Genomic DNA, 17,792 nt, shown 5'->3' on the forward strand with positions numbered 1-17,792 from the left:
GCAAAATAAAAAAAACAAAAAATAAAAACACCCCTGTCCCCCCCTGCTAAGGCGCAACGTCAAACGCAAGCGTTGGTCTGGTGTCATATGTAAACAGCAATTGCACCATGCATGTGAGGTATCACCACGAAGGTCAGATCGAGGGTACTAATTTTAGCAGTAGACCTCCTCCGTAAATCTAAAGTGGTCACCTGTAAATGCATTTAAAGGCTTTTAAAAATGTACGTAGTTTGTCGCCGCTGCACGTTTCTGCGCAATTTTAAAGCATGTCGTGTTTGGTATCCATGTACTCGGCCTAAGATCATATTTTTTATTTCATCAAACATTTGGGCAATATAGTGATTTTTAGTGCATTAAAATAAAAAAAAAGTGTGTTTTTTCCCCAAAAAATGCGTTTGAAAAATCGCTGCACAAATACCGTGTGGAAAAAAAAAATTAAACACCCACCATTTTAATCGGTAGGGCTTTTGCTTTAAAAAAACACTTCATGTTTGGGGGTTCAAAGTAATTTTCTTGCAAAAAAAAATTATTTTTCATGTAAACAAAAAGTGTCAGAAAGGGCTTTTTCTTCAAGTGGTTAGAAGAGTGGGTGATGTGTGACATAAGCTTCTAAATGTTGTGCATAAAATGCCAGGACAGTTCAAAACCTCCCCAAATGACCCCATTTTAGAAAGTAGACACCCCAAGCTATTTGCTGAGAGGCATGTCGAGTCCATGGAATATTTTATATTTTGACAAAAGTTGTGGAAAAAAGACATTATTATTTTTTTTTTTATTTTTTTTGCACAAAGTTGTCATTAAATGATATATTGCTCAAACATGCCATGGTTATATGTAAAATTACACCCCAAAATACATTCTATTGCTTCTCCTGAGTACGGGGATACCACAAGTGTGAGACCTTTTGGGAGCCTAACCGCGTACGGTACCCCAAAATCCAAGCACCACCTTCAGGATTTCTAAGGGTGTAAATTTTTGATTTCATTCCTCACTGCCTATCACAGTTTCGGAGGCCATGGAATGCCCAGATAGCACAAAATCCCCCCAAGTGACCCCATTTTGGAAAGGAGACACCCCAAGCTATTTGCCGAGAGGTATGGTGAGTATTTTGCAGACCTTCATTTTTGTCACAAAGTTTTGAAAATTGAAAAAAAGAAAAAAAATATACATTATTTTTTTTTCTTCATTTTCAAAAACAAATGAGAGCTGCAAAATACTCACCATGCCTCTCGGCAAATAGCTTGGGGTGTCTACTTTCTAAAATGGGGTCATTTGTGGGGGTTTTGTGCCATCTTGGCATTTTATGGCCTTCAAAACTGTAATAGGTAGTGAGGCGTGAAATCAAAAATTTACGCCCTTAGAAAGCCTGAAGGCGGTGCTTGGTTTTCGGGGCCCCGTACGCGGCTAGGCTCCCAAAAAGTCCCACATATGTGACACTTTGTGTCATTATTCAATCGCTTGCGGCAAAAAAATAAAATATTCAATGGGCTCAACATGCCTCTTATCAATTTCCTTAGGGTGTCTACTTTCCAAAATGGGGTCATTTGGGGGGGGTTTTGTACTGCCCTGCCATTTTAGCACCTCAAGAAATGAGATAGGCAGTCAAACTAAAAGCTGTGTAAATTCCAGAAAATGTACCTTAGTTTGTAGATGACAACTTTTGCGCAAACCAATAAATATACAGTTATTGACTTTTTTTTTACCAAAGACATGTGGCTGAATACATTTTGGCCTAAATGTATGACTAAAATTTAGTTTATTGGATTTTTCTAATAACAAAAAGTAGAAAATATAATTTTTTTTCAAAATTTGCGGTCTTTTTACGTTTATATCGCAAAAAATAAAAATCGCAGAGTCAGTCAAATACCTTTAAAAGAAAGCTCTATTTGTGGGAAAAAAAGGACGCAAATTTCGTTTGGGTACAACATTGCATGACCGCGCAATTACCAGTTAAAACAGCGCAGTGCCAAATTGTAAAAAGACCTCTGGTCATTGACCAGCAAAATGGTCCGGTCTGAAAGTGGTTAAATAAATGAACCCTTTGATAATTATCTAATTATTTTAGATGCACCGTTATATGCACGCACACTTGAAAGAATATAAAATACAGCCTACGTGGAGTACCATTTATGTTGATCCCTAGGACCAACATACGTTTTTGCCTTTCATTTCTATTTTAAAGTGGTTTGTTTTTCAAGGTGTGGGCTTATATACTTTAAGATGCCAACAGATGTAAAATATTATTCATAACAAGGCTGAAACAACTTATTGATTAATCGACAACTGATTATGAAATTAAACTATTACTATTTTCATAATCGATTAATCGGCCAGTAACAATGGGGTTAAAAAAACCTAAACTGAGCCCTTTATAGTACAAAAAGCTATTGTAAAAATTACTTTCACAGTTCTTTAATAAAAAATGAACTCCTTACAGTAGTGATTATCTGCTTTTTTTGTACTATAAAGGGCTAATTTTTCATTTTTTTTAACCCCATTATGTTACTAAACGTCTTAGACCTGGTTCACATCTATGTATTTTTTGTTGCTTTTTGCAGAAACGCACTACAGTTAGTTTACATGGCTTCCTATGGGACCATTCACATCAATGCTTTTTTTAGCTGCTGCGCATTTGGAAACGGTCAGGGACTTTAACGCAAATCGGTGCTTTTTTGGTTCAATATACTTCAATGGAGAAGCTGTAGAAAAGCATGTAATGGTTTTTGCAGCAATTTGTGTTTTTTAATCTGCCCAACAAATTGGCCAAAAAAATGAAAAAACGCAAAATCGCAAGAAAATCAGGTGTGCAAAATCAAAATGCACAGCAAAAAGCACTGCAGAAACAAATCAAAGGTAACCACATAGGTGTGAACTGTTATGCTGGCCACATGAATCAATTTCCAGACGAAAACTCTTTGTACATTCGCTGAATGAAAGAATGTTTGAAATTTTCACTTGTTTTTAACATCCTGTTTTTAAAAAGAATATAATTTCTGAACGAAAACCACATACACTGTCATGAAGTTTTCTATTATTTCCAAATTTTCCCATCACTGTGGTTGAAAATGAACGTCGACTTGACCGCACTAATGATTAGAAAATCGAACAAACGTTCTTAAAATGACATTTTTTTTTTAAGAAAGAAATTGTTTTTTAAATAACAAATTTGATCTACGAGTCTGATATTTACCAGATTCACCCATTTAATAGTAAATAACGTATATCTTCTCAAAGAGTACATACAGTATATCTCCTCAGAGTACATACAGTATATCTCCTCTAAGAGTACATACAGTATATCTCCTCTAAGAGTACATACAGTATATCTCCTCTAAGAGTACATACAGTATATCTCCTCTAAGAGTACATACAGTATATCTCCTCTAAGAGTACATACAGTATATCTCCTCTAAGAGTACATACAGTATATCTCCTCTAAGAGTACATACAGTATATCTCCTCTAAGAGTACATACAGTATATCTCCTCTAAGAGTACATACAGTATATCTCCTCTAAGAGTACATACAGTATATCTCTTCTGTTATTCTCAGAGTGGATTAGATATTTTGCTTTCTAACCATATAGTTGGTTATTTATAATTACCACTGCATAGAGATATTTAAGAATAAATTGCCTTTTTTTTAAACTTTACATATTAACAAAATTATACACAACACTTTGTTTTAAGGTTGTTAACCGATTAATCTAAACAATAACCTGCCAACAAATCGATTATGAAAATAATCGTTAGTTGCAGCCCTATTCAGAACATCTGAAAATATTTGGATTAGGCAACAAGTGTATGTCTAAACGACTCCCCCAAGACTGTTCTCCTCTAGGGGGAATCTATTGGGCAAGTTAGAAAACCTGTTCCCTTCTTTTCCTCTGCCTCATGATAAGCAAAACCTGCCGGAATCAATATTCAATATAAAAAAAAAATTCAAAATTACTATATTGGAGCTGATCACTCCATTTAAGTGCCCAGTGTTGGTTCCCACAGATTTATTTAACATTACAAAGAGATACAATATGGACAGAGCAGCCATTTTGGACTAAAACAATTAGAAAAAGGAGAGTCAGATCCTTGATTTAATTCACTGATCAGCCCACATAGGGTATAACTATAGCTGCAGCGGGACTCACTTCTTCCAGACCTATGAAGACCTAGGGACCAACATAGGTGGTACACTCCATAGACTGTATTTTATATTCCTTCAAGTGTATATAAAGCCAAAGCCTTGTTTTTAAATATAATTTATAGTTCTGGATACAGCGGGGAAATGGTCTTAGGCCTCATTCACACCTATGCATTTTTAGTGCTTTTTGCATTTTGCAGATTTGCACTGCAGCCCATTTAACATGGTTTCCTATGGAACATGTTCTGTAGTGCAAATCTGCAAAATGCAAAAAGCACTAAAAATGCATAGGTGTGAATCAGGCCTTAACCCCTGCTACCTTATTATTGCCATCTGTGTCCTCACTTGCACATGAAATGAAGGAAAGTTTTCCTATGGGGACACCAGTTCCTGTGTCAGCCACATAAGAGGCAATTTCCATTATCGCCAAAAATCCTAACAAAAACGGGTCTATCCATTCTATTCACTACGCTATAAAAAATGCCTTTAAATACATTTTATTTGTTTCTGTATTCTCAGTTGTCTAAGTCACCGGCATGCTGAAAAACAGAAGACTGTTGATTGGACAACTTTAAAATTTCTTCCGAGAAACATAATGCCCTTTCTTTTCTAAATCAACTTCCAAGACTGCCTATGCACATAGAATAATTTACCCAAACCCTAACTGGCGAAAGCAATCTTTTTGTGTCACGCTGACCTGCAAAGAATGGTATGTGTATATCACAGCAAGGACAAAGATATGAATTCAGCACAAAGCAAGGAAATTGGATATTTCAATGATGTAAATACAGCTCTAGGGCTCGATACAAAAGGCTGAAAACAGCATCTGGCCTTCATCATAAGTTCACTCTACAGGAAATATCTGGATCATGAACAAGTCACATTCTTCTGAGTCATGGAAATATCTAACGTGTAAATATATGCATATTTTCACAGAGTTAGCGCAACTCTAGGATTACAAATAATAAATTAACATTCTGATATCTGCCAAAATGGTTATGTTTTTATAAAAGCTGTGCTAAATACATTATGTCCTGCAGCATAAGACAAACTGTCCACATAGATTCCTAAACTGGCAAGATGCTCTTCTGTACTGTCTGTTCTGCATATGACATCTGGAAAATATGTGGCAATTTGTGCAAGCATAGTTTTCTAAAACGTATGCTTTAGTATATAAAAACTGTGGCAGAACAAATACTTAGCCTGGGATCAGGTGACACAAATTCCAATGCAGAAAAGTTTTTAAAGCATGTCAGAAAAAAAGCAAAAAATAAAAAAATAAAAAAAATAAAAAATAAAACGCCAGCATAATCCACCAAGAGCTTGCATCAAAAGATATCTGTTCATGCCTTTATATGTCTGAAAGATGGTTTCTATGCACTGTGTATCCCCCAAAATTGGGAAATCTTGAATTATCCTAAACAAAAACAACTTAAACATTGTACTGTCCACATTTAGCCTGGGTTCACACTATTGCTATGTGAGAACAAGTGCAATTTCAGTGCCGATTCGGGCATCGCATCTCTCTTGCAGGCAGTTCACACTGCCCTCTGCAAAAAGTCGACACCCACCAATTGGTTTACAATTCACAGTGCAAACTGTGAATTTGGACAAGAATCGGTTTGCATGGGTGTAAACACCCATGCGATTCACTTCCAGTGCTGGGAAAGAAAAAAAAAAAAGGAAAGGTTCCTGCACTTTTTCATGCGAATCCAATGCTAGTACAGCCATACAACTGTATGGCTGAATTTGCATTGCACAGACATTGCATGTGATCGGCACAGCAATGCGGTGCGAATCACATGCAATGTCTATGTTCACAATAGTGTGAACCTAGACTTACTTACTGTTTATGTCTGTGTTGGAGCTGCAGAAGAGTACAGAGAAAAATAAAGACATCTGTCCTGTATATCAGTTTGAAATAGTGGTCTCAGTGCCAGAGATTTCAGTGCTGCCCAAGTAACCATTGGGGATCATCAATTTCTAGAGGGAGACAGCCTAATTAAATTATACATTATGTATGATTTGCTGTATATTTTTTTCTATTTATATTTAAGTAGTGCAAGGGCCTGTCCATGCACAACATTCAATTTAAATTAAATCGGGTTGCATTTAAATAAAACAATTTAAATGTGTCTTGGCGGTGTGTGGGGCTGGTCAGACAGTTTAGCTGTAATCATGTGACTCAATTGCCTGGTCTGTATGCGACTTCTTGGACTGAATTTAGGCAGATGCAACTTGGCATGTGTTCAGTTATATTTACCCAGCTGGAATGTTCAGTGCTGATGTGAGCCGGTGTGTTGATGTCTACAGCCCTCTGGATTCTTTCATAGATTGCAAAAAATAAGGATCTCCTGGATTGGCTTGCACATTACAGATACTACTGTTGAAGGCCTAGTGGTGAGTGTATTCCATTTGCAAGGTGCTCTAAATTTACAGAGGACATTTCACTTATCAGATTGTATCATGCGGGCAGCTATAAATGAATGTTTAGTTTCAAAGTGCAGGTGCCAGAACATGCCCATCTTACATCAAATGATAGTTTATTGTCTAGCGGTCATCTAAGCTTTTATCGTGTTTGAATATGATTTACCACAGAGACCAAGCAACTTTACCTGCATTCATGTCTATCAGCTGTTCTCGTTTTTGCTGCTTCTCCAGTTTTTCCTTTTCTGCCTTCTCCTTGGCCAGTTTAGCTCGTCTAAGCTTCTCCTCAGCTTCACGCCTCTTCTGATTTTCTTTCAGTGCTTGCTGAAAATTTAAAAAAAGAAAATGCACTCTTAAGTTGAAACCATATTCCAGAGTTTTTGAAAACATATGTTAATCACCATAACGTAAATCTTATTAATGGGTCATCTTATTAATGCTCTTTATTATGGATAATGTCTTACTAACCCCTAGTGTTTGTATGAACATTTAAATGATATCTATATCCAAGAACAAATATGTAATACATTTCAGCTCATCAGTTCTTAGATATGGTGGCTGCTTTCTTTTTCTTCAGGCCAAGTACAGAAAGATACCTGTTCATCCTGCCAGAATTCCATTGTCCTTGTAACTTTCTGTAATCAACTCTCACAGTTGGCTTCTGTGAACACACCCACACCCCACTATGCAACATAGATGGAGAGGAGAAAGCGCTTCAGTCCAAATTGGGAGAGCAGGCTAGTTTAACAACACTGCTCCTTTCATAGATACAGTACCGTAAATGAACTGCATAATTGGCAAGATCACTCGTGCAGCCACTGCATGGCAAGCTACAATATATTAAAATGTTTGTTTTTGGATTTGGGTGCATTTAAAGCAAACTGAAGGCAATGAGGGAATTGATAACCAAACATATATATAGGATTAATCAACGTATGTGCTATTAAAACATTACTGCATTATGTGCACTTCCTGTGTAAAGAAAAGGCATACCTACTGCATCCCCCCCCCCACCACCACATATGACACTGCAATGTCTGGAACCTCAGTAGCCGATCTTCGGGCCTAGTAAGGCTAAGTGGGAAGTTTTGAAAATGCATAAAGTGAGAAAGATGCCTTTGAGAAAGCTTCTTTAGAAGGGCTCCAGGAGAGCCAACATCATGCAAAGACGGTAGTTAACAGATCATGCCTTTGGCTTGATCATGCATGCTGTATAATGTAAAAGTAACTTTTCTGTTAGCAACACATTACTTTTAGGGCTTGATTGTACAAGTTCCACCGATATGCAATGCTCTCTTAAAGGTAGCATTTACAGCTCTGTATAAGGGATTCAATATATTTGACATTTATATTGCTTCAAAAGGATCCTACAATATTTTTCCCAAATAAATATTATAATTTTTTTCTTCAAGTTAATTACAAACCCAACACATGTCTAGTATCTTTCTGATTGTGTTGTTGTTACAACAACGGTTCTAAACCTTCCAGAAATAGAAAAGATGATTTGGTTTTAACATACAAAATGCAGAGCTCCAAGTCTGCATTTTTAAGACATCACAAAACAGCATGTCACAAATTTCTTAAAAAACAAAACAAAAAAAAAAAACATTGCTTCACAGATTAGTCTAAAGTATTTAAGCTTACCACAAACATGTTACGGAAGTTGTGCAGATCAAGGAAGAACTCCTCTATGGAGACTTTCTTGGGGTTAAAAACATAGTACTGTCCCAATTCATCAAACAACGACACCATGTTTTCATGCATCATACACAGTTTTGTGTACTGTTCTTGTGCTTCTTTAACAAATATGTGCAATACATTTGTCAAGGATAATAATTTGACCATTATAGTGTATTTTGTTTTATGTACGGTAAACTCTGAAAAGCATAGCATATTATTCAGTTAACGATGGAGATATGCTGGAAAAATACAGAACAAAAAAAGTCCACTTAAAGTAGAACAATATTTTTGAAAAGGGAAATAAATGGACTTTATCGGCATGATTATGTCAAATTTATTTGTAACAAAATGGACAAAGACAATAAAAAAATACATACACATATAAGACAACATAAAAAAAACCAAATGACATTAACCACTTCCCGAGCAGCGCACGCCGATGTACGTCGACAGAATGGCACGGGCAGGCATATTGGCGTACAGGTACATCCAATTTTAAATGCCGCCCTGCCATCGCGTGCCGGTCGGGACCCCGGTGATCATCTCACGGGGCGGCTGAACGAGGAGATGCCGTTGTAAACAGCATCTCCCCGTTCTGCCTAGCAACAAGTGACGCTGATCCCCGATCCATGTGATTGGAGCAGAGATCAGTGTTCACTAAAACAAAGCCCAGCCCCCCATAGTTAGTAACACGCCCCTAGGAACACTTAACCCCTACACTGCCACCCTGATTAACCCCTTCGCTGCCAGTGTCATTTACACAGGAATCACTGCATTTGTATAGCAGTGATTGCTGTATAAATGACAATGGTCCCAAAAATGTGTCAAAAATGTACGATGTGTCCACCATAATGTTGCAGTCACAATTAAAAAAAAAAAAAAAAAAAAAAAAAAAAAAAAAAATCGCAGATCGCCGCCATTTCTAGTAAAAAAAAAAAAAAAATAATAAAACTATCCCCTATTTTGTAAATGCTATAACTTTTGCACAAACCGATGAATAATCGCTTATTGCAATAGTTTTTTACCAAAAATATGTAGAAGAATACGTATCGGTCTAAACTGAGGGGAATTTTTTTTTTAAATATTTTTGGGGGATATTTATTATAACAAAAAGTAAACAATTATGAGTTTTTTTCAAAATTGTCGCTCTATTTTTGTTTATAGCGCAAAAAATAAAAACCACAGAGGTGATCAAATACCACCAAAAGAAATCTCTATTTGTGGGGAAAAAAGGACATCAATTTTGTTTGGGAGCCATGTCGCAAGGCCGCGCAAATTTCAGTTAAAGCAACGCAGTGCCGAATCGCAAAAAGTGCTCTGGTCTTAAGCCAGCAAAATGGTCCGGTCTGAAAGTGGTTAAGCAGACACCTGGTCAATAGTCTTAATCACGACTAGAAATAGAAGATTGGTAAACAGCAGAATATCCCTAGGTTGGGCAGTCGCCCCAAAAAATTAAATATGAGAGTAAACCTTAAAGCAGAGTTACCCTGAAAAAAATAAAATATTAAAAGTCAGAAGCTACAAAAAGTGTAGCTGCTGACTTTTAATAATCAGACACTCAAAGCGTAAGTTACATTTTTGGGTGGAACTCCGCTTTAAGGTATTCTCAAAACACACATACCAAGGGGTCAACAAAGGCCAACTCAGGGCAATTCATTTCTGTGAGGTACAATCGTTGAACTGGGCTCGACTAGTTTTGCATTGAAGGAACACTTCTTCTGGAGCAGGTACGTCTAAGTAGGAACGTAGAAAAGGAAATATGAACATATATTTTCTCTTCAAAAAAGCAAATATATATAACGTGTTATATACCATATATGGTTGAATTAAATTACTTACAAAAAGACAGGTAGCAACACTGTCATTAAGACTGAGCACGACAGCCAGCAAGCAAACACTAGGTATCACCACCCTGCTCAAGTCACATTTTTACGTAGGTAAAATAATCTGCAAGTTTACACACAGGATTGGCGACCACATGTACAATTCTTCTAACGGCAAGACTAATATCCCGGTGAGCCGCCATATGGCCCAATAGGCCGGAGTTGGTCCTACGGGCTAGATATATTGACGACATCCTCCTCCTATGTAGAGGGAGCAGGGCCCCCTCTAGACTCTTTCATGGCAGTTCTTAATGAGAATAATCGTGGTATTGTCTCAAATTTTGAAGCCAGTACAACTAATATACATTTTTTTGGATTTGGAATTTACAGCTATCAATAAAAGCCTTGAGTTCAAAACATTTTTCAAACCAACCAATAGGGACGGCTACATCCCTGTGGACAGTTGTCATCACCACCAATGGCTAAAATCAGTCCCTCGTGGGCAATTCCTTCGGTTGCGTCGCAACTGTACAAATGACAGTGACTTTAAACATCAATCCAATATCCTCAGGCAAAGATTTATAGATAAGGGTTATAAGCCACTAGATCTGGATGCAGATATAAATAGCAGCTTCACAGATTGACAGAACTTCCCTTCGAGACAAAATCTAAAATGACTAAGAATGAAATTCAAATGGTCATTTTTTACGACCTTTTCTATTCAGCACAAGGAAATAAAGAAAATTTTCAACAAACATTGGAAAGTACCTAATGCCATAGACATTCCCAAACCGATCCAATTGTTTCCAGAATGCAAAGGCTTCTTCCCATGCAGAAAATGTAACGTCTGCTTGCATAATGCTTTAGGGAGAAGAAAGATTGATACCTTTGCATCTACGGTCACTCAGCAGGTATATTCTATGAAACACTTCACCACTTGTGTAACTAGATTCATAGTATATCTTATCACATGCCCATGCAAAAAACAGTACGTAGGCCGTACCATCAGGAATTTCTCCATTAGGGTGAATGAACATCTTGAAAAAATAAAAAAGGGGTGCGATAAACATACTGTTCCCCGCCATTATTTGGAGCACCACGCAAAGGACCCAACAGCCACCCAAAACTTTCTGGATCCATGAGTTGAGGAGCTATTTGCCCCATGGCATGAATACAGACTGGGATATTAACTGCTATATTAATCAGGCATAAACATGTTCTCCTCATACTGCCATACGTTCGCTTGCTCGCATTTCCATATTATTACATGGTCACAGGTTCTCTATACATGTCTGTATGGACATACACATGTATTAAATAACCCACGACGTTATATCAGACACTGCATAACACATATGAATTTTGGAATATGCATAATATTCATTTGCAATTACATTACTATCTGTGCTGTTCCACTTTATAATTTCTCATCAGTTATCGTTGCACATTCCATTTGTTTATCTTTGTTATTTTTCTGGGTTTGTTGCTATTCATTTTCTCCATGAGTTGTATAAGGGTATTAGTTTAATATATAAAGATGCAGTCATTTAGGGCCCAGTATACCCGATTCATTTCTCCCCCCTATGTGTAATATCAGGCATATGTCCCATTGCATAATAAAACTTTTTATTTAATTTTGGTTCACCCTCATATGTTGTTGGATTACTATCCCACAACTTCCGCTAGCCAAAAAGTTGTCTATGGGGACACCGGCACGCAGCAAGGCTGTGGCGATGGACTGTGGGCGAGTATGATGGACGCTGCTGCAATCACACGGGCCGCTGACGTCAGGAGTCACGTGATCCGTAACGAGGAAGTGCTTTTCCGGCTTCCAGTATAGCTCCACGGTTACCAGGGCAGACGCATGTCCCTGACGCCATATGATCTACCTAGCAGCAATTGTTTGTTTTCACAACAATGCCGCTGATTGAGTGATGGCATATTACAGTGACTCCGGATAAATGTGACAGTGCCCAACCTTGAATGAGAGGAGGTTCGGACTAATATCACCTAATATCGTCCCTCGGATCAGCTGGAGGATAGATGATCCATCCTACTACTATCCTCAGAAGGTTCACACTCCGGTGGATGATGCATAGTTATAGTAAGTCACCAGGTGGAAGATGAGAGCTAGACACCTCGTTTTTTCTTGCATCCATGGCGTTTCCTTCCAAAATAATTAATTTGCATCTTTTATTCAACATCTTTTGGGACATATCCCTGTTAAGAGTAATTCTTTATGGCTCATGTTTTAATTCATTTTTGAATAATATGTTGTAAGGATTATATAAATGCACTTTATTGTGAGTCTAATAGACATTCAAATAGCACATATTTTGTGCTCACTTCCCCAGGGCGGACCTGATATTTGTTAGTCTATATATTGAATAGCAATGTGAGGGGTCACAATATGCCCCTGTTGAAGACCTCTTGTCGAAACACGTTGGACTTGCATTATTTGTACCCCACATTGCTTTTATGATATATTTTATATTTTGTGATCACTACTTATTTATTTTTATGCCATTTTTTATGACTTTTTCAATAAACCTACAGGTTTGCTTTTTGACCTGCACCATCCGGAGCCCCTCTTTCTTTTTTTTATGATGAGTTTTGCAAAAATTGCATCCTGGATACCACCAAATTGAGTGCACAAGCCTCTGGAGCCTGGAGATGAACAAGTGAGCAATTTACACCAGGAGTCTCTGCCTACGTGGAGCCCAGAAACTGGAAAGTGAGGACCCCCTACCAGGATTCATCCAACGCACAGTTCCTGATTGGGATCAGTCAGGATTCCAAGCGCATTTGACTGTCGTACGACGTGTCCAACTTCTCTGGTAAGAGTATCCATCTTTTCCATTATCGATACAACTTTAGATAAGTATCTGTTACTGATGATCTGTGTGGTTCCTCACCTTGTTTATGGGAAGATCTCCACTGACATAATATATGCGGACTATTTTTTGGGGTATATGTTTCGTTTCTTTCAGTATTTACTAGGATACACGTTCATTTTCCTCTGAGTATTGAATTTACATACCCAGCGAATTGTGGACTTCACTTTCATGTATTTTTTATTTCTCAATTTTGATCCATTTTTCTCTTTATTCATATGTGTACATCACTCACATGGGTGTTTTATGTGATTAGCCTTCATTGGCATTTCTCATACTTAGTCACAGTTTTACACATAAATTTGTATATCAGCGCTACCCTATTTTTATTTATTTTTTGGAAGCTTTGTTTGAGTGTTAGCAGCTTATTTTCCACTTTTTGCTTTAGCGCAGTGTTTTCCCCCTATTTTTCGCCACCTGGATCTGCATCATAGATTTGATATGACTACAGTTAATTTATTATTTTGGAAACCATCCCTCAAGACCCGAGGGGCAGTCACTGGAATAAAATCATTTTGCATAGACAGACTTTATGTATAGAATGACTGGAGGTCACCAGGTTTGAATGAAGTTCTCCCTTATAAGCCTTTCCTAGAGATCCCACCTCTGAACACCTACATATGAACACGTACCTCATGCATCACATTCAATTCATATGTTTTTTAATATGATAATCTGTTTTGATATCTTCCTGGTACATTGGCTCCCTTTGGCAAATACATTTGTATCAATGTAGATTGTATTGATACATTCATACACTTCATAGACATCAACTCATCCTCATGGGTGAGTAGGCTGCACACTTAACCACTAAAATAATTGGCACGCAAATAAACCAAAGGTACAGCAAAGTGGTATTAAATGCCAGTGGCACCTTTATTGGTATTAAAATAAAAATTCAACTTTATTAAATTCTAAAAATAAATATTTTCTTTTAAAATATATATATCTATATACCGCTCAGTCATAGAACTCGAGCAAATAGCATCAAATACATTCAGCAAAAGTCACCCCTTGATCAAGGGCAACAAAAACACATAACAGGTGCCATGACAGGGTGGGGAGCTTACCAAGCAGATCCAAGGTCAACTGCGATGGGAGCCTGCATGTGGGGTGCTTATATAGCCCCCCCAATGCATGTGTTTCCCGTCTAACATACCGTGACATTCCGGCTCACGATTTAAAGGTACAGTACCTTTTTTTTTCTTTTTAATCTTGTGGCCACCACAATCCCATGTTGTGGGTACCTGAGATGTACCCACTTTTCCATGGAAGGCCAAGAACCACAGCACCAACGAGTGCACCAGATTGCCGTGAAACCGAGTGATCGTGCAGCATTGGTGTACAACTCCATGTCAATGGAAAAAATTAAATCTTCTTGAAAGAGTGATCGACCGTTATAGTCAGCAAGAAATTGCAACCAAACTAGCCGGTCATCTATGATGTGGGAAGGAGAGTATGAGAAAAGGATTTATGGCCAATGACATTGTTCTGAGGAAGATTCTGCGGACTGGTATGATCCTACATGCAAAAGCCAGTAATCCTATAACAGACTGAAGTTCTTTCAATAGCACTTTTTTCCTTCGCAGAAAAAAGGCAAAGATTGAAGTTTTGAGATTTTTAACATAGAAAACTGATACTGAAATAACAAAAGTATCAATTCTTATTACTAGGAATTGGATAATTGGCAAGGGAAAAGGTGTTTTTTCAGGATGAATGGGAATGCTAAAAAACGTGGTTATAAGCAAAAATAATCGTAACAATAAAGAACAGATAGGGGAATTAGAAGGAAATATAAAAAGAAAATCATCCAAATAATGGATTATGCCTTCACAACCTGATTCGCATTCAAGGACCCATGGCAAAAATTTCAAAATAATGACATGACAGGGGGCAGCCCATCGGGAGACAAATGTCATAAAAGGAACGAACCGTCAAAACAAAAACCTAAAAAAATGAAAGGACTCCAGTGCAATAGGCAACAACCTGAAAGCAGACTGAATATCGGGTTTCGTTGAGAGCGCACCATGACCAAATTTTTTATCAACTGAATCGCATCAAAATGTTGTATATGTAACAGAAGCTAATGAATGATCAATTTCATCATTCAAAAAAACTACCTTTAGGGAAAGAAAGATGATGGATACGGCAATATGAATTGGTCTCTTTTTTGGGAACCAAACCAAGCAGGGATATGCAAAGGTTTTTGAAAAGGCGGAGAAATTAAAGGACCCGCTACTCGACCAACAGAGATTTCTTATTAATTTTTCCCTAACCACATGGCTATACAACTGATTCTGATTATTTACCAAATGGCAACCAGAGCCCGAAAATATAGGAAGCTTAAATCCAATGGCAAAATTATATTTTTTTCATCTTCACCGACGTGCGAGCTTTTGAAATCCTTTGCAGATTGCGTGTGAGAATAGGCCCTTTTAAAACACTTTGATAAGGGGTGAGTGCCAAAACAAAAAGAAACTTCATGCCTATAAAAGGCAGGAAGTTGACCATTTGCATTGGGATTCATTATAGGCATAACAAACACAAGTTTTATAAACCAAAGAAACATTAGGATTTAATGACGGCTGTTTTGAAAAAAAAAAAAAAAAAAAAAAATGAGAGGAGAATGAGGTTTAACCACAAACCAACATCCTTCAAACCCTATTTAACATTGGAGTACACCACTATCTTCTGGTGGAAAGATTCATCGTAACTCTACCAACCATCTCTGCCAAAGTTTATATAGGCTTCGAGAACATGTTCCAGATGCTAGAACAAACCACTGAATTTTTCAGGAAATTTCTCACCCATGACGGCAGAAAAAATAAAGAAAGCCTGTAGCCAGTTATGGAAAGATCTGGGAACCATACAATGCCTATTATCCTCAGTAGCGTCATCAGATTTATTTAATTTTTTTATTCAAAAAGTCTTTAGCATTAGGGAGTAAATACATTAAATCAATAAAATCGACTCTCCAAATTTTTCTTTTGTTGAGGTAGCTAAAATAAATCCCAATGGAGACATTTTGCAAGCCATGGCTTCCTTATAACAGGCTTCAGGCACTGGAATAGTAACATTAGAACCTGGTGTATTCAATTCCATTACAGGTGTAAAATTAACATTGTTAGCAACCACAGGAGAAACGCATGGTCAGGACCTGTGTTGCCATCTATTTGCAGGAGAGGATGCAGGTACAGATGACAGCTGTGGATTAGCTAGACTCAGTAAATTTTGATAAAGAATGAATTGTGTGAGCAGTTGATGTTGTGCTGACACCAGTCTGAAGAGGTTCAGCCGAAGGAGGAACATCTGTAATAATGCCATCCTGTGAAGGTGGACCAGCAGCAGCCAATATCAATCTATAATCTGACATTCCGATTTCTGTTGTGCCATTGCATTGTCTAGCCTAGAAGGCCTAGCCACCTGCGATGCCGTTGCCCTGGAGACGGGGGGAAGCTGCCTATAGCTTCCTGGATGGAAGTAGGAGCTGATCTTCTGATGGGCGGGGATCACTGGGCCCAGTGATGCTCCTCTCCACTGCACACAAGAGATAGTGAGAACACCCTCTTCCTCCTCTGGATTCTCTGGCTGGAGCTCTGATGTCAGTAGGCTCCGCCTCTCGTGGATGGGTTTCTTCACTGGGAGCAGAAGCCGCCGAGGACCCTGGATGTTCTGGCAGGAGGCTGCACTGAAGTCTGTAGGCTTGAGAACATAGGCTTGCGGGCGGAGGTAGTGCCGACTCCATATCTCTGCCGGGGACATACTGGATCACCAGCGGGCTCTCGCCCTGCCAAATCCAGTTCTGTTCTGTTCCTTCTTCAGTCGCTGCCAGGCATCTTCGCAACCAGGCATCTTCGCAACCACTCCTCTCCTCCTTCTGACGCTGCCTTCTACAGGACTCTTCGGACCAATGTTTTCATGACCTGATCAGGCTGGCGAGCTCCTGTACTATAAGCAGGTGGAGCTCGCCATGCCTATCCCAGGTCAGCTGCGATGGGAGCCTGCATGTGGCATGCTTATAGCCCATCAATGCACATGTTTCCCGCCTAAGATACCTGTTTTTTTTTTTTATCTCATCACTGCCACAATCCCATGTTGTGGGTACCTGAGATGTACCCACTTTTCCATTATACCCCAACAACAATAAAATATATAATAAATATATCTGATCCCTAAATTGTGTTCCTTACCCTTTATTTTCTTGAATAAAATAGAATATTTTGAGATGTCCATTTACGTCTTGTGCTCTATGTTTGTTTTTCTATGGTTTACTAAGCTTTGTCAGTTTTGCTAGAGCAGTCGTGTGACGTGGTCCCCTTGGGCCTGTGGGTCTGTTTTTGAGGCAAATAATGGCCGGCAGGGCTGTGTGTGTTTCTTCCCCCAGCCCTCATTGGCTTGAGGGTTTTTTACCTGTGGCGTTGGGAGGCTCCACTAGAGGGTGCATTGCCCTTGGATGCCTCCCTATCATGTGACCGCTCTGTCCTGCAACCTGCGCCCTTTGACTGCGACCAGTACTGCACATGCGTGATGGTAGCACAGTCCAGGACGCTCCCAGCTGGTGTGCATATTTATAGGGGCCAGGCAGCTGTTGGCTCCATGATCCCCTCACATTGCACCATATACCCATAAGCATATCAATTAGGTAAGTGGAGAAACGAACATACTCTGTACCTTGCTGGTTACTTTGGCTCTGCATCCCATGTTATGCAAGTAGCACAATAAATACATTTAAAAAAAAATTATATATATATATATATATATATATATATATATATATATATATATATATACATACATATATACACACACACATATATACATACATACACAC

The 17,792-nt window shown here is 38.3% G+C and overlaps 1 protein-coding gene across 2 annotated transcripts in view; it reads right to left on the reverse strand.

The window, feature by feature from the left end:
• LOC143964445 (protein diaphanous homolog 1-like) overlaps nt 1-8,391 on the reverse strand; it is a 45,504-nt gene extending 37,113 nt beyond the window's left edge. The window contains exons 1-2 of one of the 2 annotated variants that reach the window (XM_077474168.1): nt 8,209-8,390; nt 6,753-6,888 (exon numbers count right to left, since the gene is read on the reverse strand). In XM_077474168.1, the coding sequence (XP_077330294.1) occupies nt 6,753-6,888; nt 8,209-8,331 (259 nt within the window). In that variant the 5' untranslated portion in view covers nt 8,332-8,390. Of the gene's footprint in view, nt 1-6,752; nt 6,889-8,208 lie in introns of both variants that reach the window. The other variant, XM_077474169.1, reaches the window with a different exon arrangement.
• Nucleotides 8,392-17,792: the final 9,401 nt, after the last annotated feature.

The sequence above is a fragment of the Lithobates pipiens genome, unplaced genomic scaffold (assembly GCF_037356315.1).
Source record: "Lithobates pipiens isolate NorthernLeopardFrog02 unplaced genomic scaffold, aLitPip1_a1.2 Scaffold_8, whole genome shotgun sequence".
Lineage (NCBI taxonomy): Eukaryota > Metazoa > Chordata > Amphibia > Anura > Ranidae > Lithobates > Lithobates pipiens.